The 20488-nt window shown below is 33.5% G+C and overlaps 5 protein-coding genes across 9 annotated transcripts; 1 reads left to right on the plus strand and 4 right to left on the minus strand.

The window, feature by feature from the left end:
* Nucleotides 1-355: 355 nt before the first annotated feature.
* LOC107044881 lies at nt 356-3705 on the minus strand. Its single transcript, XM_015266938.2, has 6 exons — nt 3371-3705; nt 3144-3270; nt 2942-3039; nt 1850-2075; nt 975-1488; nt 356-850 (listed from the first exon to the last, which is right to left on the minus strand). Exons 1-6 carry the CDS (start codon nt 3407-3409, stop codon nt 544-546), a joined length of 1311 nt encoding a protein of 436 aa, XP_015122424.1. The 5' UTR covers nt 3410-3705; the 3' UTR covers nt 356-543.
* A 2741-nt stretch (nt 3706-6446) lies between these two features.
* On the plus strand, nt 6447-19463 carry LOC107044886 (adenylosuccinate lyase). The gene is made up of 5 exons (XM_015266947.2): nt 6447-6835; nt 17811-18014; nt 18100-18382; nt 18480-18631; nt 18736-19463. Exons 1-5 carry the CDS (start codon nt 6692-6694, stop codon nt 19396-19398), a joined length of 1446 nt encoding a protein of 481 aa, XP_015122433.1. The 5' UTR covers nt 6447-6691; the 3' UTR covers nt 19399-19463.
* LOC107044885 lies at nt 8092-12692 on the minus strand. Of its 3 annotated transcripts, XM_015266945.2 has the most exons (10): nt 11882-12692; nt 11593-11802; nt 11477-11525; nt 11248-11410; nt 10397-11171; nt 9457-10332; nt 9139-9373; nt 8922-9068; nt 8637-8712; nt 8092-8560 (listed from the first exon to the last, which is right to left on the minus strand). In XM_015266945.2, the coding sequence occupies exons 5-10, from the start codon at nt 10497-10499 to the stop codon at nt 8429-8431; spliced, it is 1569 nt and encodes a 522-aa protein (XP_015122431.1). In that variant the 5' UTR covers nt 10500-11171; nt 11248-11410; nt 11477-11525; nt 11593-11802; nt 11882-12692; the 3' UTR covers nt 8092-8428. The 3 variants fall into 3 exon arrangements, with proteins under 3 accessions (XP_015122431.1, XP_015122430.1, XP_015122432.1); XM_015266944.2 differs by lacking the exon at nt 11882-12692 and having other exon boundaries at nt 11248-11607; XM_015266946.2 differs by lacking the exons at nt 8092-8560; nt 8637-8712; nt 8922-9068; nt 9139-9373; nt 9457-10332 and having other exon boundaries at nt 10398-11171.
* On the minus strand, nt 13170-15342 carry LOC107044888. Of its 3 annotated transcripts, none has more exons than XM_015266949.1 (4): nt 15265-15342; nt 14857-14996; nt 14571-14756; nt 13170-13949 (listed from the first exon to the last, which is right to left on the minus strand). In XM_015266949.1, the coding sequence occupies exons 2-4, from the start codon at nt 14944-14946 to the stop codon at nt 13725-13727; spliced, it is 501 nt and encodes a 166-aa protein (XP_015122435.1). In that variant the 5' UTR covers nt 14947-14996; nt 15265-15342; the 3' UTR covers nt 13170-13724. The 3 variants fall into 3 exon arrangements, with proteins under 3 accessions (XP_015122435.1, XP_015122434.1, XP_015122436.1); XM_015266948.1 differs by having other exon boundaries at nt 15245-15337; XM_015266950.1 differs by having other exon boundaries at nt 15260-15319.
* LOC107044889 (protein snakeskin) lies at nt 16330-17676 on the minus strand. Its single transcript, XM_015266951.2, has 4 exons — nt 17533-17676; nt 16852-17058; nt 16638-16757; nt 16330-16572 (listed from the first exon to the last, which is right to left on the minus strand). The coding sequence occupies exons 1-4, from the start codon at nt 17581-17583 to the stop codon at nt 16468-16470; spliced, it is 483 nt and encodes a 160-aa protein (XP_015122437.1). The 5' UTR covers nt 17584-17676; the 3' UTR covers nt 16330-16467.
* Nucleotides 19464-20488: the final 1025 nt, after the last annotated feature.

Below are 20488 nucleotides of genomic sequence, written 5' to 3' on the forward strand. Positions count from 1 at the left end.
AAAAAAAAAAAAAAAGCTCAAATAACCAAACGAATAAATCCCCTGGATCTGTGTATATATTTATAACCACTCTAAATGCTTATAACTTGTCATAATTCTTTCCATTTCATATGTTTATATAACTCAAAGCTTTAAAGTTTGTTCTTTTATTGGTTACTGCATACTTACTTCCAATTCCCCTTAAAATTGAAGACTATTTGTTGTTTGTACTTTGATTTGTCGAAAAATTATTTTAATCGATGTTATGAGGATTAATTTACCAAGTGCACAAAAAAATACTGACTATTCCTACATTATTATATGATATATATTTATCCTACAGAAGTTTGGGAAAAATACTAAACACGAAAAGTAAAAATATATTTTTAAGATTAATCTTTTAAATTTTCAAGCATACAAATCCATTACATATTTTCACAATGTATCAGAAGTTAATAAGTGTACATTTCAATCTCCATGATGAATGAAAACTAAAAAAAATAGTCAAATTTGTATGGAAAAAAAAAAAAAAAGTTTTGTAAAGTTTTGTAATGCTCGGTGATATTAGCCATCATTCATTTCTCGTTGGAGAATGGATCCTGAAATTTTGCCTTTCATTTCTCGAGGCCAATTATTGGCAGTATGTCGGACGTATCCCGGGTCTGTTGGAGACGACGGTATATTTCTAGTTTGTGTACCAGTTGTTGATTTTCGCAGCACACCAACCCACTCCTCGAGTGCATCAATCTCGTCTCTATGGCGATCTGTACCTAAAGCTCGCGAGATATTGTACGAACGATCTCGATCGTGTTTCAGAATTCCCGGAGCTATACGGGTTGGCACGTTGTCATATTGACTTGAATCCGAGTATCTAATTTATAAATATCATATCAATAACATTGATATTTAACAAAATAGTAGTAATAATAATGATAATAAATATCAGAAACATTTCATGAAACTAAAAATAATAAAGAAGAAAACAATCGTTTCACCTTCCATGATTATTGTTGGAGTTATCATCCATGTGTCTTTCAATTGCCATAATTTTGACGCTAGGATTGATCATCTTTGGAAATGCAGCTTCATACTTATCACCACTGATTGGAAATCGCGGGGTATCAACTTCATCAGATGGTCGGATAATAAGCTTCGGTCCTTCATAAAAATTCCTCTCATTATTTGCTCCATCCAATTCCCTGTATCGATCAGCATTTTCCGAGTGACGTCTATTATTTTGAGCCTCTCTAAATTGCCTCTCAGCATCAATAAATTTAATATCTCCATCAGAACTATTGGTATATTCTGGCGAAACACCAACGTCAGACGTTGTCGGCCGATGTACTCTGTCCGATGACTGAATTCCATCATGATGATTTTTATGAGATAGTTTATCAAAACCTTCATTAATATTGCCACTTGTTGCATTTTCATGTAGACTCTGTATGCTTCCATCATTTTTCCCTATTTTTGCCTCCTTTTCCATCGATAATGTTGTCGTAGGCTTAGCTACATTTCCATAAATTTCGTAATATTTTTCTTTTTCATTTCTTTACATTTATTTACAATAGCACGGAAAGTTTGCAACATATATAAGGAGAAAAAAAGTTCAGTAGAAGTAACAAAAAAGATGAAAAAAAATATATCAATGAAGTTTAGCGGATGAGCAGAGTAATTCATATTAAACTAATAATACGTAATATTTGGATTGAGAAAATGCAGTGAACATATAAGCATGATTTGCATGTATAGACAAGTTTTATTACTACAAAAGCACATGAATAATTTTGATTTGAAAAAAAAAAAGAAAAAAAAAAGCAACAATAACAAATGAATAATACGTTGTACTCCTCAAAGTCTCAAAACTTGCCTGGTTCTTTGTAAGTTGGTGTGTCGTCATGTTGCCTCTTCTTCTTCCTCTGTTCCGGTGTAGTCATGAGTAAATCGGCTATGAATACTAGCGCAGTAACGAGGCACAAAGCGCCAAGTACAGCGGCATTATCTACTAAATCAGGTGGAACACTTTCAATTGATGCCAGCGAAAGTGCTCCGACAACACCAAAAAGAATAACTCCAAGTCCAAGAAGAAAAAGTTCCTTAACAAAATATAATCATAACGAATGGAGTTATTTTTTTATTTATTTTTTTTTGTTTTTACCCTCCGGTCATTATATAGAAAAATATTGAAATCATTTGTGTCATTTTTTTGCAAGTGGAGGAAATGAAGAGAAATTGAGAGAAGGCATGCACTGTTTGGCTCTAGGATAAGAAGGCCATTTGAGTTGATATATTTTATGTCACGCAGTGCAATAAATCAAGTTTACCGCACGCTGCTTCAAACTCGACTTCTGCACGGTGTGGCATTAAATATTATACATCACTCGGGTATAAACTTGGTTTTTAACTAAACGAAATGTGTGCCCTTGTACTCTAATGTACTATTTTAACGACTTTCCGAATTGCTTTATTGTTTTAAAATCCTATCTCATTTTAGTTGGTATTGTTCTTGGACATGTGCCCACTGCCCATCCCACTTGTTATGAGAAAATTACAAATTACAAATGACAAATTATTGTCAAAGCATAAAAAAATATGTGGATCAATGAGACGTGATAAAACCTTGTAACTCATTCGGTTGAATAAAGTAAACTCCCACAACTATATGAAATATCGATACTCTCTATAGAAAATCGCTATAATACTGTCTGCTAATGTGACTCATGGCGAAAAGGTGAGCAAAGCATTACGTCTATTGGCATTAAAAATATTATTCCCACTTTTTTCTTGCCTTGATTGTCAATGTCAGCGGGCGTTTCTCACGCTAGTATAATCTACTCCAAATGGTTTTTATCTTTCACTTTCTCTTTTGTTAGGTGAAGCAATACAATAATTTTTTTATATTAATATATAAATTAGCTAAAGAAAAAAACGAATTGAAAATTTTTATTCAATTTCATATTACCGTTTTTCTTCCATGAAGCTCCCCAGTTGCAGCAGCACATAATAGGCCCATTGTGATTATCACGTAACCACCGCACGTTACTGTCGCTAGAGCTGCACCTGTAACAGTGAAGAAACATGGGGTCGAGGACGTCAAAATCTCTTGCAATTTATTTATTTATTTGTTTAAAACACTTTGAATTAACTTGACTTCATTAAATTACCTACGCTACCCCACGTCACATTGTTCAAGAGTGTCCACTCTCGACTGTAATTCCGAAGATAGTGGAATACTCGTCTGCTCTCATCATCGGTCACACGAAGAGCCACAACAGCAGCAATGCAAAGAAGCTAAACAGATAATTTTTCTTCAAACTCGGATTGCATAAATGAATTAATAAATGAATCTCACTAGAATTTTCTATATTTAATTTTTCAACATGTCACTTACCACACTGATTATCCTTATAAATACTTTTCGATTAAGCATGATATCACGCTCTTCAGCATTCACATTCAACACTTGAGAATGATGATTTGCTCCAGCAATATTAGTCGATTTTTGAATTTTCAATTTCTTCCACCATGGGCGTCTTTCTGAAACTCAATGGAACTTTTTCTTAATTGAGAAAATTTCCCGATGCGATTTGCATAGACGAGAGACGGTCGCAGACTACTCGTAAGTGAATCATACAGGTGCTTGAGAGGCGCGTCCAAGCAGAGAAAAAGAAGAAAACCGAAGGAGAAGGAATAGGAATGCCTAGTTATGTTTGTCGACAGCAGATAGACACCAAGTGCGTATACATACTGAAGGGGTTTTTTATTGTAGACGCTATTGTGCGCCTGGATTGCCGCATACGCTTATTTGCCTTGTCAGGGACCAACCCGTTGTCACGTAATATACCTATATATGTATGTACTTGTTATTAAAAACAAAGACATTACCATAGATGAGAGCTCGCGTGGGATTAAAGTTGCTGTGATTAACTTGATGAAAAATTTTAATCAAAATTTTCATCCAAATATTTTGCCAATTAATAGATAATATAAAAATACTCTATTGAATAAATTCCTTCATTTATTCAAAAAGTTCACCTTAAACATTGTCAATTTTACGAATAAATTTTCGCATCATTGTTGTTAATTTTTCTTTCACCATAATGCTTCCCCCATGCAAAGAGCATTTGGCATTATTTTCTTGGAATTATTATTTGTGGCAAAAAATGTACGCTATGGCCCGGCCCGGCCGACCGTATTCATTTTCTCGGAACAAGAGACCCCAGGTGTTCGTCATCTATAGTTGTGGCTTTTTATCAGCACACTGACAGCGGCCTGAATTATGTTCTATGGCGTATTTTGGACAATTGAATGACCTCCACAGGGACAAATGACACTCCATCCTCTATAATCATGATTTTTTTCTTTGTTTTTAATTTTCCATTATTTTTGCGTTTCCATTAACTTGCGAAAAGTTTAACAAATGCGAAGCGTGAGTAGTTACGCAATATAATGAAATATATATATATACAGAGAGATTGGTAAATCTCACGTTCGTCAAAAATGCAATTTCACCCAACTTGTGCGTTATTAATGTATTATAACAGCACTTCTCTGTCATTTATTGTATACATGATTGTTGATGATGAAAAAAAGACAACAGTTTAAATTCTCAATAGAGTTGGAATGGTAACAAAAGACGACTATTTTATGAATTTTTTTTTTTTAGGAAACGATATTCATGGAATTATTATACCAAAATTCGAGACCATTTCAAAACTATCCCCACTACTGCTGACATCCTACAGGATTTTTATTGGTGGTTTGTGGGATACAGTTGGAATCTATTGGTTGTTCAGAAGACGACGGCAGCAGCCGTCACATGTACATGATATTTTAGTTTCGAAAGCGTCAGTCCTCTGGTAACTGTCCTCTGAGCTGTTTCATAGCTGACTTGTTGGAATAATTTTTCAAAATTCCCCCTCACAGATGCAACCATTTCTCATATCATCTCAGTGTTCTACTCTTGTTAGAGTTTAGTATTATAATAATATATCATTATAAGAGGCTATAAAAATTAAAAAATGAGTCATTCATTTCCACTACGCAACATGGATGCAGGTAATTAATCGTAATGTTTCTATTTATTTATTTTTATTAAATGATTTTCTCTGGATTTTTAAAATGGTATAGATAAACAACGGAATAGCAGATCGAAAGGCCTTTCTCACCAGCCTGTCAAACATTTTTCAACTGATGTGGATGCACAAATAGAGACAACCAAGCGAGTTCTTGAATTAGTGAATGAGTCGGGTTTATCAATAACCCAAGTGAATGGTCAAAGAAAATTGGGGCCACCTCCCAATTGGATTGGTCCACCTCCCAGCCCTAAATGTGAAGTTTTCGTCGGCAAACTTCCTCGTGATGTTGACGAATCTGAAATCTACCCAATCTTCCGACGGATTGGTGAAATTTATGAAATTCGCCTGATGATGGATTTTTCTGGAACAAATAGAGGCTACTGTTTTGTAATGTATACCAATGCCAGAGATGCACAAAGGGCAATTCAAGATCTCAATAGTTATGAGATTCGGAATGGAAGGAGAATCGGCGTTCTCGCCAGTGTCAACAATTGTCGACTCTGTGTTAGCCATTTGCCAAGACTTTTCAATACTGAGGCATTCATTAAGGTAATAATTTCATTTTTTTTCATTTTTTTTTTCATCTTTTCCAACTTTTTATAATCTTCAAATATTATTTCAGAAAATATTTGAAACAACAAGTGGAGTGGAAAAAGTGTCAGTTTATCGTCTTCCAGACGAACGCCCCAAAAATGCGCTTATTTTCTACAAAACCCACATTGACGCTGCAATGGCTCGACGTAGATTGGTACCAGAGCGTTCCAATTTTATTCATGGTGCAGAAATCACCGTCGACTGGGCACATCCAAATCTCTCTCCCGAAAACGTTGTAAGTCACCGGATAATCACAATCAGTGGATTTATTTCATTGTGTTTGCGACAATCACGTTGAAAACAATACTTTCAATCTGTATGGCAAAATAAGAACCAACGTGACCATGAACACGCGAACAATAACTTTGTCCCTCTTCTCACATCATAAAAATAGAACGTGGGGATTCTTTCTTCTTACGATTTTTTAATTTTTTTCATTTCGACTCATCACTTTTGTCATTTTATCATTGCTGATATTATTTTAAAAAAATGTTATTCTTGCACTATAATTTTCAATTAATTCATTAATATATGTGTACCTTCCATTTTTATGTACTTTAGTACGCCAAGTTTTCTTTTCAACTGAGTGCAATATTGCTCGTCTTACGATAGAAAAATCCCTCAGGTTTTTGTTATCTTCCCCTTTCTGCAATCATTGTATTTTATCACTTCCTACATGACTGAGCACGATGCAACATTTTTACTATAGTTTCTACTTGGCTATTCAAGAGAATTCTATTCAGTGCTAATTGTCTTATAAAAACGTTTTACTCTCATTCGATACAAGTTCAACTCAACTTGATTATTATAATTGGCAAGAGAATTCAAATAAATTCTTGAAAATGCCACTGCTAGCGCTGCTGGCATCTTCATTACATACATTGCTCAGTTGATCGTGTTTATAAAGCCCACTGTCACCCACTAATCTTCCAGTTGATCAGTTGATCTCACTGAATTCACATTTCAATACATTATTGTCTGCAACAGTGAGCGGTGAATTTCAATTTTAAAAAAACTATCAAGCTGAACTGCAACTGAAAATGTCTAAAGCCAATGAATTTAGTGATTATCGTAGTCCACTGGCTGCTCGTTATGCATCCATGGAGATGCGTTTCAACTTTAGTGATCAAAATAAATTTAGCACGTGGCGTCGATTATGGATTTTCCTCGCTAAAGCTGAAATGGTGCGTAATCGTTTTTTGTTTTTTGTTTTTGTTTTTTTTTTTTTTTCAATAATTAACAACTCATTTACACAATGAATCAATATTTAAATAACGATAATAAGAACATTAAATTACCACATGGTAAAATGAAGTGAAAAATATGACATATTCATTTACATTTTCAATGAAATGATGCAATTGAATTTGTTCCGCGGGTCATCCGTGTAGGTTATCTATTCTCTCTGTTTAGGTTATCATATAAGCACTTTTTCTCTCTCTCTCTTGAATTTTTAATCCCAACAATTTAATTTAGTTATAATAATAAAATGGCGTCGCAAACACGAGATCCACTGCTACTGATTGTTGAATGTTCATATATACATATACATTGTCGAAATTTCTTGTTTTTGCCACAATAAAGGTCGAAGAGTACGGTATAGTAGATAAGGACGGAAAAGTTAAAGTATGTAGAAGATTCATTGAGTTTGGAAAGAAGAATTATACAAGAGATGGAAGATTTTTCAAGGAAAAAATTCAACTTTCTGGTATCAACGACAATGAAACTATTTCTCCAGAGTTAGAAGAGTCATCGAGAATAAATATGAGTAGGAAAAAGTTAAATCTACGTCAGAAATCTTGTCACTTCTTCAGACTCAGTAATTCAGCCAACGAAGAACAACAAAACGGTTCTAGCTTGAATCAAAGGATAGTACAGCATTATTCTAACAATTCTCTATCGTGTAAAAATCATCAATTTATTGAAAATATTAAGACACAGGACATTAATGGAAATGTAAACAACTACATGTGCCCTAACAAAGTTGCAACAACTTGCGAAAAAATGTATCAATCAGCATCAGCACAGATTACTTGGATGCCTTTGCTATTTAATGCTGATAATTTTTTCTGCTCGCCAAATGATTTTCACCACCTCATTTCTCGAGATGTACAAATTAATTACGTAGGAAATAATCCAAGAAAGGAAACGTGTGAGAATAACGCTGTACGACAAGTTATGCAAAATATTCAAACCAATTGGCCTTTAAATCAAGAGTCAAAAAGGTTTAACAGAATTATTGAGACTATTCCACATAATATTCAGCAAGTAGCATATGATGATTCCATATGGGAAAAGAGAATGATTGCCTTGACGAATAATGACTTTTCCAAATTCAAACAGCCCAGACCTATTCTCAACAGATTGTCTTAATATTATAGTTGTACTCTTTTCTAAGTATTTCTTTTCTAAGTTTTTCCTCAATTTTTCAATCAAGCAATTGTTGAAGATTCTTTTTATATAGGCAATGCTTTGTAATTGAAAAGATATTCTATGAGATTTATTGAAAACATTTTTACTATTCAAGGAATATAGACATATTTTTAAAGCAATCAGGTAACAGAAAATAGTAGTATTGAATGATCAATCGAGGTTCATAGCTATTACATTGTTGAGATTTTTCATTGAGAATCATATTGCAGACGCAAAAACTGTAGCACTGATTAGTAAAAACAAAAACATTTTTTATTTCCGTAATAATAATAAAATCACTCTCTGTCTCTCTAAAATAATAATCTCTTAATACATTATTGTTCAATCGAAAAATAAACCTTGTATTACGATAGATAGCAGATATCAAGTGTTTCGTCGTTTCGTTTGCTTGCTCGTTTATTTTTTCCACAAAGATATTCGTATCTTCTGAAATCATGTAAACCTTTCCTCTGATATGACTTTGGCACACATAATCGCTATTTTCAAAGAGAGAAACACATTTGAGAATAAGATTCTTCTTATGATTAATTATCATAAAAATGTCCAACTCACTCTATGAACACATGGACCTGAACAACCCCATCCGCAGGCAACTTGAATATTCATTTCACGTGCATAAATTTCCAGCCTGTATTGGATAAGTAATGTTAATGGAAATTGTTCAATTTTTTACATTTGTCAAGTAATTTTGCTTGTTTTTCTTAATGATTATGCTGAATTGAAATTTTTTTGTATAACCCAAGAGATGAAAAGGAAGGGTAATTGAAATTTTAAGATAATTACTATAAACAATTGAAAATACTATTATCATACAAATAGTTGTTGAATTTTGATTACCCGTGTTTTTTTTTTTTGCGACAGTACCGCTTGTGATTTTTTACACGTTCACTACAAGCTTTAATTGTCTCTTTTTCGCAATTGACAACGTGACTTGTAGCTGATAAATCTATTTGATAGTGAGGGCAACGATGTTGATGAAAATTCCTAAAAAAATATACAACCAGTATCCCACAGTGCTCTCCAAGCGATTACGGAATTGGATCATTAATCGTACGTTTCATTTGTCTCATTGAGACTTTCCATCACGATAGATAGCTCGCTCGGGATGGTTCTGCCAGAAATTTGATGAATTTGGTTCGTTTGTATTTCTTCATTTGAATATTGGAATTGTAATTCCATCTGGCTATCTGCACTCACTTCCCCAGCTCTGGCCTCATTACTTATTAAACTTTTGGAATTATTTAATTTTTTAAATTGCTGCTCACCACGGTAGCTCATTGATGATTGCACTGTATAGGAATAAGATATTGGAATATTCTCTTGACTTTGTTTCATAATTTGTGAATATTGTCATGTATATGGAGATATAAACCTTCTTGTGATAAATTTTCGGCATTTTTCAAATTCATTACTTTATTATCAGTGATAGATGTTGGTCCTGTTTCAGAGATTGAAGGTTCTTTGCGATCTGACACATATTGCAGACCATTTCCGGTGTTATGCTGAGTTTCCTCTGTATGTGCATGTCTTGGTTGTATTATTTGTCCTTGTTTATTAGATGAATATCCACAAACTATCGAGCTTGTTGTGATGCTCTTAGGCTCACTAATACGAGTAGTGTAAGGTGAATGTTGTTTGAATTTTATATCTGCTGGTACTTGTAATAGAGGAGTAGTAAGCGTTAAATCCTCCTCGTTTTCAGTGCTGGTCTCATTGGATCCGGTGGTGGTTAGACTTTCGCGATATAGAGGCTTAATTCTCTTGGCCATTTTAACGACTCTATAGCTTGACAATAGATTAGAATTACGACAACTGGATATTTCTCCTTCATTATCTAGTGTTGATTTTCCACTGCCTAATTTTTCATCAATTTCTTCATCAACTTTGCTTTTTAATAGTGTAATTAATTTTTCATAACTATTTTCGGTTTTCGATTTTTTTATCATCATATTTGAGAGAGTGACTATAGACGATGGTGATGCATTGCCTATGTCGTCCATTTGTTTTCCACATAATTTCGACATAACTTCTCCAATATGTGATGAATACCTCTGAGCGTGGCTCTCAGATTTTATTGTTTTCAATACATACTCATTTTCAACTTTTAATGTTTTTGAATTTTCATCTTCGATCTTCATCATTTTCGATGAATTATTTTTTGGTGCAGTAGTGGTCTTGGAGAGTTCCAACGATGAATAATCTTCTTGATCCTTTTCATGACTATTCCTTCCATCAGAATTTTCAATATCTGTTAATTAATTAACAAATAATCATCAAAATATTTCTCAATTTTCTTCTCAATCTGCACTTGCCTGTATTATTTTTTTTTGAATTATTTTTTTCATTTATTCTGCCAAGATTCTGTGTACTTCTGGGTATGGTTCTATAAATATAGGGAGGATATGAATTAGGCATTACATAACATGATATATATATAAAAAAAAAAAATCAACAACAACAACAAAACATATATATTTCCTCTTGCTATCCTCTTGACTGATGGCATCAGAAGGCGTCAGTGACAACTTTTCAACTGATGATAAATTTTTTTTCAAGGCAGCATTAGAATACTCAAGTTGCTCACCGGCCATATCAAAACCATACATGGGACCTTGAGACGTATGAGATGATAATTTTTGTCATTTACATTTTTTCAATATTTTTGTTGATTTGTTAAATGTAGTGCTAGAATATCTAATGAAATCTATATAATATATATAATTTGTAGATTAGCCTGAAGATAACTGTGAATAATAATGCAACACATTGAAAATTTTAATAGAATCAATGATTTGGAATGATGAAATAAAATTTATGAATTTATCAATGGATCCTCGCATCTACTTTTAGAGCAATGAAAACCCAAGTTAAATACGACGAGTGTTTTTATAAATTCGTCGTTGTGCGCTCGAACCCTTTTCTTCAGGCACTTGGTCGCCAGAAGTCCTATCGATATCTGAGTCTACAATTATTGAAGTGGTAGTGCGTTGTAATGCAGAATCCTGTGGTCGCTCATAAATGTTATCTTGCATTCCATTAATGTGATGTAGTAGAGGAGGTTTTTCAGGATGATCACTACAATTACACCTGATATGACGAAACAAGTTACAATTAATATCTCGGTAGGGGAAAAAAAAAAAAAGATATTATTGTTGCAACTTACGATCCACAACAAGATCCACTTAATGCACCTCGTACAATTACAACAGATGCAGGACAGACTCCCGAGCATGGCATTTGATATTGTGGGCATAATATTGTCGACGGTAGACAAGGCCCAGTTGCCAAATACTGTTGTGGAGTCAAGTTGGATTCTTGGCGTGTATCTACTGATTCATAATCGACTGTGTATAGGGATTGTCAATGAAAATTACAAAAATGGCAAAACTCACCTGTACTTGTCGTTTGGATAATTGTTTCTTTCATTTGCGCCTTCATTGTCTTAAATTGAAAGTCAATAAATTTAATTATTAATAATTAAAATGAATGAAATTGATTCAGTACGTACTTGCGCTTCTCCAGGACTTGTTATTCTACAGTCAGTTTGAACTTGACCAACTGCCTGAATGGAAAGTGCTGGTACACTGCAAGGAGAATCAACATACTGGCGTCTTCGGGCAAAATTTATCTTTCTCGATTCATGCTCCATAGCTGTATCAATAGTTGGATCCACAAAACCTTGTCCACTTACACTCGTTGTTATTTCACATTTGCAAATCTTGAGGAGAATAAAAACAATCAAGGGAAATCATTGATTAAATAATTATTATATTCCAAGGGAAAATAATGTAGCTTACGTTGGCATCTGAAGAGGGAAATTCACAAGCCTTTGTAAATAATGTTCTTGTTGTTGGCTCCATTGATGCTGTTTTCATCATTAGTGGATGACATTTTTTCCATGACGAGTATTTTTTTTTCCAGTACCTTGGAAATGAGTTGTTATTATTATTATTATTATTATTATTATTTAATCAGAGATTTTACTACTTAAAAATACTTACAGAAGAACTGCTATCACTTCTATTGCATACAATAGACTAATGACGAAGCACAATGCCATGGTCATTAAAATAGCCCAAAATGACATATACGCTGTTACATAGTAAATTAATGAAATTCCGGCGATTGCAAAAAGAATCATTCCTGTCAAGCTGAAAATGTACATCTACAAAGCAATATAAAATATACCATTGTATACTTAGATATTGACTATTTATTAATATTATAATAATCTTTACCGGTGATTCTGGAACACCATCTCCGAAAAATTGATTCATTATATCCAATCCTTGGAAAAATAAGTGAGAGGAAGTAAGGCAGATTAGCAAAACACATGCTACATCTGTTAAATATCTCCTCGACATTGCTGTCAAGTAGATAGTCAATGAAAATACCACTAGCGTTGTCAACTGAAATATATTCAATTGCTCACATTCAATACCAATTTAATTGGACTTACTCACGAATTGAATTAATCGTAAGAATCGCGGCAAAACAGCAAGACTGGGTTCTGTATCAAATTTTGGTAATTCCATTTTTTTCCTTGAGATATCGTCTTCTGATTCTTTGTTCTCCAGAAATTTTTGTTTGCCTAAGAATTGTGTGTGAGTGTGTGTGTGTGTGGTGTGTGGGTGTGGGTATACGTGTTTATTTTACATTCTGATATTCTAGAGTTCACTTATTGATTGTATTTTTATTCGTGAAATTTACCTTTGGAAGTTATCTTATTTTTTGCTATTTGTACTAGTTATACATTGAATAATAAGTTTAATTTTTCTATACTATTATGACATACCAAATTATTTTTTTAATCAAGTGAAAAATAACTCAATTTGATGATGAGTATAGTCTTGACATGAGGTTTTGACAGACTGCTGTTCAATTGTTTGTTTGCCACTTTCAGAGTTCATAGATAGATCAGGATCTTCCATGTGTATAATGATAATTTAAATGATTCAAGGGATAATTATCAATAACTATATGATGACTAATTTAATCATAGTATGTGATAACTCGTCTTGTAGAATATCAAAACACAAATTTCTTCCAAAAAATAAATTGACAAATTTTGTAAATGGAAAAGGATATGGCTAATCAATTTTTATTGACAGTTGCTAGATTTATCGTTCAAAGTTTCTACAAATTCAGATTAAGTAATAAAATTAAATCTATGGCAATCATCGTTATTATTTATTATTAAAATATAGCGCACATTAAATTCATTGTTAGGAATAATGTTTTTTTAATGGACGGAATAGTCACGGGCTCCGTTGTTCATCATTAAGACACAATTTAAAAATTCTTCAATCTATGAGATACTGACATAAATTATAAAAAAATTATATGGAAATAAATATTCTCATTATTAGTGTGATGGAAGATCGATCCTTAGATCTGTATTTTTTATTATACTATATTAATTAAATACTAATGGACGGATTGAACATTATGAGTCATTTCAAACTTTGGATTACAGCATTGTGCATCTAAGCTACAAAACCATTTGTACAATTTTCGAGGATAAAATGTGTCCTAATTTGACATATTATATTATCAAGCCGATATGTCCGCGTCTAATCAATCAAACTAAGCTAAACTAAGCTGAATTACCAAATTGGGAATAATCATTCATTCATTAAGCTACGTCAATCTCATTGTAATCAATACATCAGCAGCAAAAATTATTGCATTGATGAAGGTGAATACAGCTCCAGATATCAACATATCGTTGTACTGTTTGCTTGAGTAAACGGCATTATTACTTTGGTAGTCGATATAACTACCCGTCATCCTTCGCCACTTGTGTACCATGACATTTGCTGCGACAATGTGAAGACATGCTCCCACGGCGGAGAACATTATTGACTGTAAACGGCAAACTCAAATCAGATGTCTTACTACTTGAAAAACAAACCTTTTACATGAAATATAAATGATTGAATATAATAAACCAAGGAATGTTAAAAATAATAATAATAAAGAAGCTGCATATATAAATACCCAACGAAATTTCAATTCAACTTTGTTTTTTTTTTTTTCTCTTTTTTCAATGCAACATTCATGTTACTCCATCACGTGGACACAAAATCTTCTAAATAAAAATAATTTTTTTTATATTAATGTATATGTTGTAAAGACGCCTTGCTGGGACGACAACCAATTAGCTTTTCGCTCCGCTGCTAGTGAGAGTCGGTGACTCACACAGCTGTGTAAATGTACACGGTCATACTTAGGGCGTAGTCTGAAGCTGCAATCTAGCCATACTCGATTTCCAAATTTTTTCATTTACTTTCATTGAATTTCATTAAGTGAATATCTAACATCATAATTGATTTTCAAAATTTCACTTAAATTACCTCAACATGATTTCATTCAATACATTCAGTTGTTCATAGTGATGGAGCAATTCCTTCAATTTTGTTTTTTTTTTTTTCAATTTCTTTCATATTCACGAAAGAAAATACAAAAAAAACGATTTTTCCTTACCGTTTTCTTTGGAATTCTATCGCCCAGAAAATATCCAATGATGAAAATCACATTGATGAGCAAGTATCCAGAAACGCTGATGTAAACAATTGCCACATCGTCAAGATTCCTCTTTGGTTGATTGAGTATTCTGAGATGAGAGTTGAATGGATCAACAATAAGTCCAATTATTAAAACGGCTAGAAGCTAAAAAAAAAAAGTTTTTTTAACAAGAAATTGGGAAAAAAAATCTACACACACCACTGCTCAGCATATATTAAATTGATATTATTTTTTGTGTACGTACAACTTGGGCGATTTTAGTGAGGACAGGAAGTGAATGTTTTTGCTCACGCTCCTTAATTACAGGTGCGGGTGGTAAAGATTCTTCAGCCATCCTGACTCTTTTAGGTTTTCCTCTACCGTCTCCCAGTTTGGCGGATTTTTCTTGAAATTAGATTGAAATAATAACTTGAACTGTCCGTTCGAGTGGAAAATTTTTCAGCGTTTTTTCTCAAGTTTAACGCTATGTTATTCAACTCGGAGCGTAAGAATTTAGGAAATTCACCGCTTCAAATACTCATAAATTTCACACGTTAATCACGAAAATAATAGTAAATATTCTCATTAGAACAATTGTTTACAAAAATTGAAAAGACCAAAAAGGAAAAGAAAAAAAAAGAGAATTTTATTACGAGATTGGTAAGCACCTAACCGTATCGTGCTGCAAGTTAAACTAGAACGCAGAGCGTGACACTGTGTCCCAACGTCAACAACGATCAAGTTGCATAGGCGGGGGGGGAGTAGGTGGTAGTACGGTATACTACTTTTGAAAGGCGAGTTTTTCCCCCACTTCGCCTCCCGGTTTTGTAATAAAACATGTATAGATGCGTACTATACGCAGCGTAGTAGGTACATAATAACGTGAGAGGTGTTGTCTTGGTAGAGGAAATTCTACATGACGCGTTTAATGAATCACTTTGATAGTAGTGGTAAATACGCGCTAATCCAGAAGCGATGCTTCGAAATCAACTCTATTGAATTGGAGAAAAATAGGTGACATTACAAGTTGAAAATGATGAATAATGACTAATATTACTATCCATCGATCTAACCCAGAAAGAAAGTATCCCAATAGGTAAAATTGGGCATCATGAAGCTAACGATCTTGAACTATAGTCTATAATAAAAATAATAGGCGGGACACGTTCAAGTTGAATTTTTTTTACCTCATCGCATATACGCTATAGCCAGCTGTACAGTGTAAATAGATTAGGTCAGCTTTATGCATGAAACATTAGAAGGAAACAAAAAAAGTTCAAAGTTGCAAGTTCTAATTGTTAGAACTAACAATGAACAGTATTCAATGACATAATAATCATTGATGCATGGAAACATTTTTTGTTATCATAAGATATGAGAATGTGTTTACCAATTTGCCGAGGGGTAGCAAATTAAATCATCTCGACTATCCACATGGTACATAGTGGGCGTCATATACCAGCAAGAGCTACTATGATGAACAGATCTCAGGTCATGCGGGTGAACTGGGGATTATCTTCTCCAATTTTTCCTTTCGAGGTCAGATTCCAACGCACCATCATCATCCGCCTTATTTTCCTCGATAAATGAGGTAATGAGGTCTTTTCTAATTGATCTAAGAATATTCTTACCGCCTCTTATTATTAGGCAATTTAAAATAATCATTGAGACAAGCAGTTGATTCAAACTTTATATGCATTGTGAAATAAATTTGTTCATTTAGTCAATTAGTCAATTTTTTGTTTCTTCAGATAATATTTTGACATGTTTATTATTATTTATTATTAACTTATACAATGAGAAAATGACATGATCATGTGATATAAAATGCTGCCTGAAGAATGAAAGATTTAAGACTAAATTGAAGAAATGATACTTAATCCATGTATTCCTCTTTGGCGAAGGCGTAAATGCTCAATAATGTGTCTAGGAGATATGCAGCGCCTTCCAATACGCAGAGAGATCCAAGAGCCAATCCAACCTTTTAATAATATACCATAAAGAGACAATGACAATTTACAAAATCATTCAATGCACAATTTTTACCTGTCTCTCAGTCGCTGCATAAATGTATTTGTTTGTAGCTTGATATCCATTCCAATAATGAAGAGCTGTTCCACCAACGGCAATAAACATGAACATGCCAACAAAATTCATGATAACCTCCTGAAAATGATGGAATAATTTGAGAGGATTTTAATTGAATTGCATTGTAAACCCCCAGAAAGAAAAAGAGAAAAAAATATGATAATAAAGTTACCACTAGAGTTTTCTTATGCTGCGTTGTCCCAAAGCAGTAACTGATGAGAACAACACTGGTATAAATGAAAAAACCAACCAAAACTCCAGAAGCGACAATCTCGGCATCTGCATTTTTTTCTTCATTCAAATTCCATGTTCCACCAACTCCGAGAAATTCACCCCCATTGCCAGTTCGATAGAGAATAATGCATATAAAATTGACAATCTGAAAATTGGTAAAAAATGAAGAAATAATCAAACGAACTCAATTTTTATGACGGGGAGAATAACATTCTATACACCATTATCACTCTACAAACACGTAGCTTTATCATACCACTGATACTAAACTGGCATGAATCACTGATTTCACATTATTTCAACAGGTTCAGATGATTTCACATTATATGATGTCAATATGAGTTTCGTTAATAGTTTCAACATTTCACTTTAAATTTTCAAACTTTCATTGAATGGCTTATTTATAGGAGAGAGATTTTGTCACGAAAGACATCATTGTAAAACTGTCATGAAATGTATTTGAGAGTTTTCAACATTATAAATTACCATGAAATAGTCCACCACCAATTTACCGCCAATCTCAAAACCGTATAACCATCTCAATTGATCAATTTCATATTAAATAATTCATTCAAGGATTTAATTTTCAATAAGATATTGTCACAAGTTTTTTTCTTACCAATTTGACAACCTTCAAAGCAATACCCCCAATTGTAAAGACAGATGTCATCTTGTGAAGGGAGGAAATTAAAAAAAAAATTATTGTATAAAAAAATAGCCTCAGGTGTATCCACGATGAGATCAGAATAAGTTGTACGCACGTTACAGTATCTGGTCAATGACGAGCCCAGCCCTTCTTATCTAATCAGATAACATATTTCGTAAAAGGGGGAGAAATTGTTGAAATAAATTTTGTTGAAATTAAATGAAGAATAAAATTATATTTTTTCTTTACAGGAATTGGGTTTAATGATAACACCCGAGCAAATCGCCGAAATGGAAGCACATGTTAATGACATTGATTTTGAAGCGGCTGCAACAGAAGAAAAAGCAACTCGGCACGATGTTATGGCTCATGTTCATGTTTTTGGAAAGCAATGCCCGAAAGCCGCACCAATAATACATCTTGGAGCTACCAGTTGTTATGTGGGAGATAATACAGTGAGCTTGAATAAACTATAATTCCTTTGTTTAGTCAATTTTATTAACAAATAAATATATATACATTTTTTTTTCTTTCTTTCAGGATCTCCTTATTCTTCGTAAAGGCTTTGACATCATCCTTCCAAAATTAATTGGTATTATATCGAGATTAACCAAGTTTGCTGAAGAATACCGATCGTTACCAACTCTTGGCTTTACTCATCTTCAACCGGCTCAACTAACGACAGTTGGTAAAAGAGCAACTCTCTGGTTGCATGATTTATTAATGGACGAGAGAGCACTCCGTCGTGCTAGGGATGATTTGAAATTCAGAGGTGTAAAGGGAACAACGGGAACTCAAGCCTCATTTCTACAACTTTTCAATGGTAAAAACCCTTTAACCCTTTTGTCATTGTCATAATCATTAAGCACACAATATGTCAATATTTTTTATTTTTTCATATTTCATAATGATAATTGAAGGCGATGGGGATAAAGTAAAGAAACTCGATGATCGTGTCACAAAGCTCGCTGGATTTGATAAACATTATGGAGTTACTGGCCAAACTTACAGTAGAAAAGTGGACGTCGAGTGTATAAATGTACTGGCATCTCTTGGAGCAACTGTTCATAAAGTAAATTATTCATTTCATTTCATTTGGTACAGCTATTCGACAAACAATCAAGGCAAATGACGAGAAATAATAATTAATGCATTTTTTTTCCATTCATCTTGCAGATATGCAGTGATATAAGGATATTAGCAAACATGAAAGAAATAGAAGAGCCATTTGAAGAGACCCAAATTGGTTCATCAGCGATGCCTTACAAAAGAAACCCAATGCGTTCCGAACGTTGTTGTAGTATTGCCAGACATTTGATGACTCTTGTAGGGAATAGTCTGCAAACTGCTGCCAATCAGTGGTTGGAGAGAACTTTGGATGACTCAGCAAATCGTAGAATAACACTAGCAGAAGCATTTCTCTCAGCAGATGTTATTTTAATGACTCTACATAACATCACCCAAGGATTGGTCGTCTATCCTAACGTTATTGCACGACATGTAGCTCAAGAGTTACCCTTCATGTCTGCTGAAAATATCATTATGGCAATGGTTAAAGCTGGTGGGGATCGTCAGGTATGCCATGAGAAGATTCGCGTTCTGTCGCATCAAGCTGGCGCTCAAGTTAAGCAATACGGTTTGGACAATGATCTCGTCCAACGAATCAAGAATGATCCTTATTTCAAACCCATACAACATCAACTCGACCAACTTTTGGAGCCATCAACCTTTGTTGGAAGATCACCGGATCAAGTTATTGAATTTATCCAACAAGAAGTTCAACCCGTTCTCCGTCTCTACGAGGGAATAGAACAACAATCCGTGGAGCTTTCCATCTGAAATAATTTCTTCACTCTACCCTTTCAATACAATATTTTTTCATCAATAAAATATTTTTATTCATTTTTCATTTTATTCTTTACATAATAATGACGATTTAATCAAATTTCACAATTACTCAACTATAGTTATTCCAGGTGTTTCGTGGTCAAATTTATGTACTGTGATAGATCCTATGGGTGGGAAATAATAACGAGAAATAATTATGTCAATTTTAAGCCAATGATAAATCATTTAGAGGGAGGAAACAAAATCACAGCCAAATGGATCTACAGTGAAGAATAAGAAAATTAAAGTAAGAAGAAGATTTAATTTTACAAGTACAGATATAGATAGAGGTGTATGACATATGTAGAGTAGAAGAAAATACAGAGGTAAACTGAGAAAAAGACAAGATCAATTGAAGAATGTGCAGCAGTGGTAATAAAGTAAGAAAATAGAGAAGAAAAAAAATTTGGTAATTAGGAAAATGAAATATGAGAAGATGGTTGAAATTTGAGATAAAAAGAGATAGAGTGGACAAATATTAAGTTGGAAAATATACTTTGGAACAGAATGAAACAAAGTTTTTAGAATGAAAGAGATATGAGCAAAGGGCAGATTATAATACAGGTGGTATAATTGTGTTGAAAATAATACTGTTGGGTAGTCACCAAATTATAATGAAAAAAAGTGAATGAAAAGAGTATAGAAGTTTGAGAAAAAATGGATTAAAAAAAAAAGAGAAATCCACGAGGAAAGAGGAGCAATCAGAAGATGTGTTTTAAGTAGGAAAAAAATTAATAGTCGCAGCTCGGGTGATGATAGATAAATAATTGACTACTGTAGAGATAATTTCAAAAAGGGTAAGAATAAAAAAAAAAGTGAGAAAATAAAGTACAGTTTACAGAGGAGAAAGTAGGAACAAGGTCGTAGAAAGTTGGAGAAAGGAAAATGAAAAGATAGGAATAACGAGATAATGTAAGTATGTAGACAGAGAGAAAGAGACAGAGTATAGAAAGGTGGAGAAATGAGAGAAAATAAGAAGAGAGAGAGAGAGAGAGAGAGAGAGAGAGAGAGAGAGAGAGAGAGAGAGAGAGAGAGAGAGAGA

This window comes from Diachasma alloeum, unplaced genomic scaffold, assembly GCF_001412515.2.
Source record: "Diachasma alloeum isolate Michigan unplaced genomic scaffold, Dall2.0 Dall_scaffold_00832, whole genome shotgun sequence".
Taxonomy (NCBI): Eukaryota; Metazoa; Arthropoda; class Insecta; order Hymenoptera; family Braconidae; genus Diachasma; species Diachasma alloeum.

Bases quoted from the DNA above. Each gene is read 5' to 3' on its own strand.
- LOC107044881 (XM_015266938.2), bottom strand. From the start codon at position 3,409: ATGCTTAATCGAAAAGTATTTATAAGGATAATCAGTGTG. The intron at 2,076-2,941 runs GTAATATGAAAT...TATTTTGTTAAG, and splicing joins AGCTTCATGGAAGAAAAACG to GAACTTTTTCTTCTTGGACT. The intron at 851-974 runs GTGAAACGATTG...TTTATAAATTAG, and splicing joins TCCAACAATAATCATGGAAG to ATACTCGGATTCAAGTCAAT.
- LOC107044886 (XM_015266947.2), top strand. From the start codon at position 6,692: ATGTCTAAAGCCAATGAATTTAGTGATTATCGTAGTCCACTGGCTGCT. The intron at 18,015-18,099 runs GTGAGCTTGAAT...TCTTTCTTTCAG, and splicing joins GTTATGTGGGAGATAATACA to GATCTCCTTATTCTTCGTAA. The intron at 18,632-18,735 runs GTAAATTATTCA...TTCATCTTGCAG, and splicing joins TTGGAGCAACTGTTCATAAA to ATATGCAGTGATATAAGGAT.
- LOC107044885 (XM_015266945.2), bottom strand. From the start codon at position 10,499: ATGCCTAATTCATATCCTCCCTATATTTATAGAACCATACCCAGAAGT. The intron at 9,374-9,456 runs GTTTATATCTCC...ATTCCTATACAG, and splicing joins CGAAAATTTATCACAAGAAG to TGCAATCATCAATGAGCTAC. The intron at 9,069-9,138 runs GTACGATTAATG...ATATTTTTTTAG, and splicing joins CTCAATGAGACAAATGAAAC to GAATTTTCATCAACATCGTT.
- LOC107044888 (XM_015266949.1), bottom strand. From the start codon at position 14,946: ATGGCTGAAGAATCTTTACCACCCGCACCTGTAATTAAGGAGCGTGAG. The intron at 14,757-14,856 runs GTACGTACACAA...TTTTTTTTTTAG, and splicing joins TCACTAAAATCGCCCAAGTT to CTTCTAGCCGTTTTAATAAT. The intron at 13,950-14,570 runs GTAAGGAAAAAT...TGCCGTTTACAG, and splicing joins ATAGAATTCCAAAGAAAACG to TCAATAATGTTCTCCGCCGT.
- LOC107044889 (XM_015266951.2), bottom strand. From the start codon at position 17,583: ATGACATCTGTCTTTACAATTGGGGGTATTGCTTTGAAGGTTGTCAAA. The intron at 17,059-17,532 runs GTAAGAAAAAAA...ACCAATTTTCAG, and splicing joins CTTTGAAGGTTGTCAAATTG to ATTGTCAATTTTATATGCAT. The intron at 16,758-16,851 runs GTAACTTTATTA...CATCATTTTCAG, and splicing joins AGCATAAGAAAACTCTAGTG to GAGGTTATCATGAATTTTGT.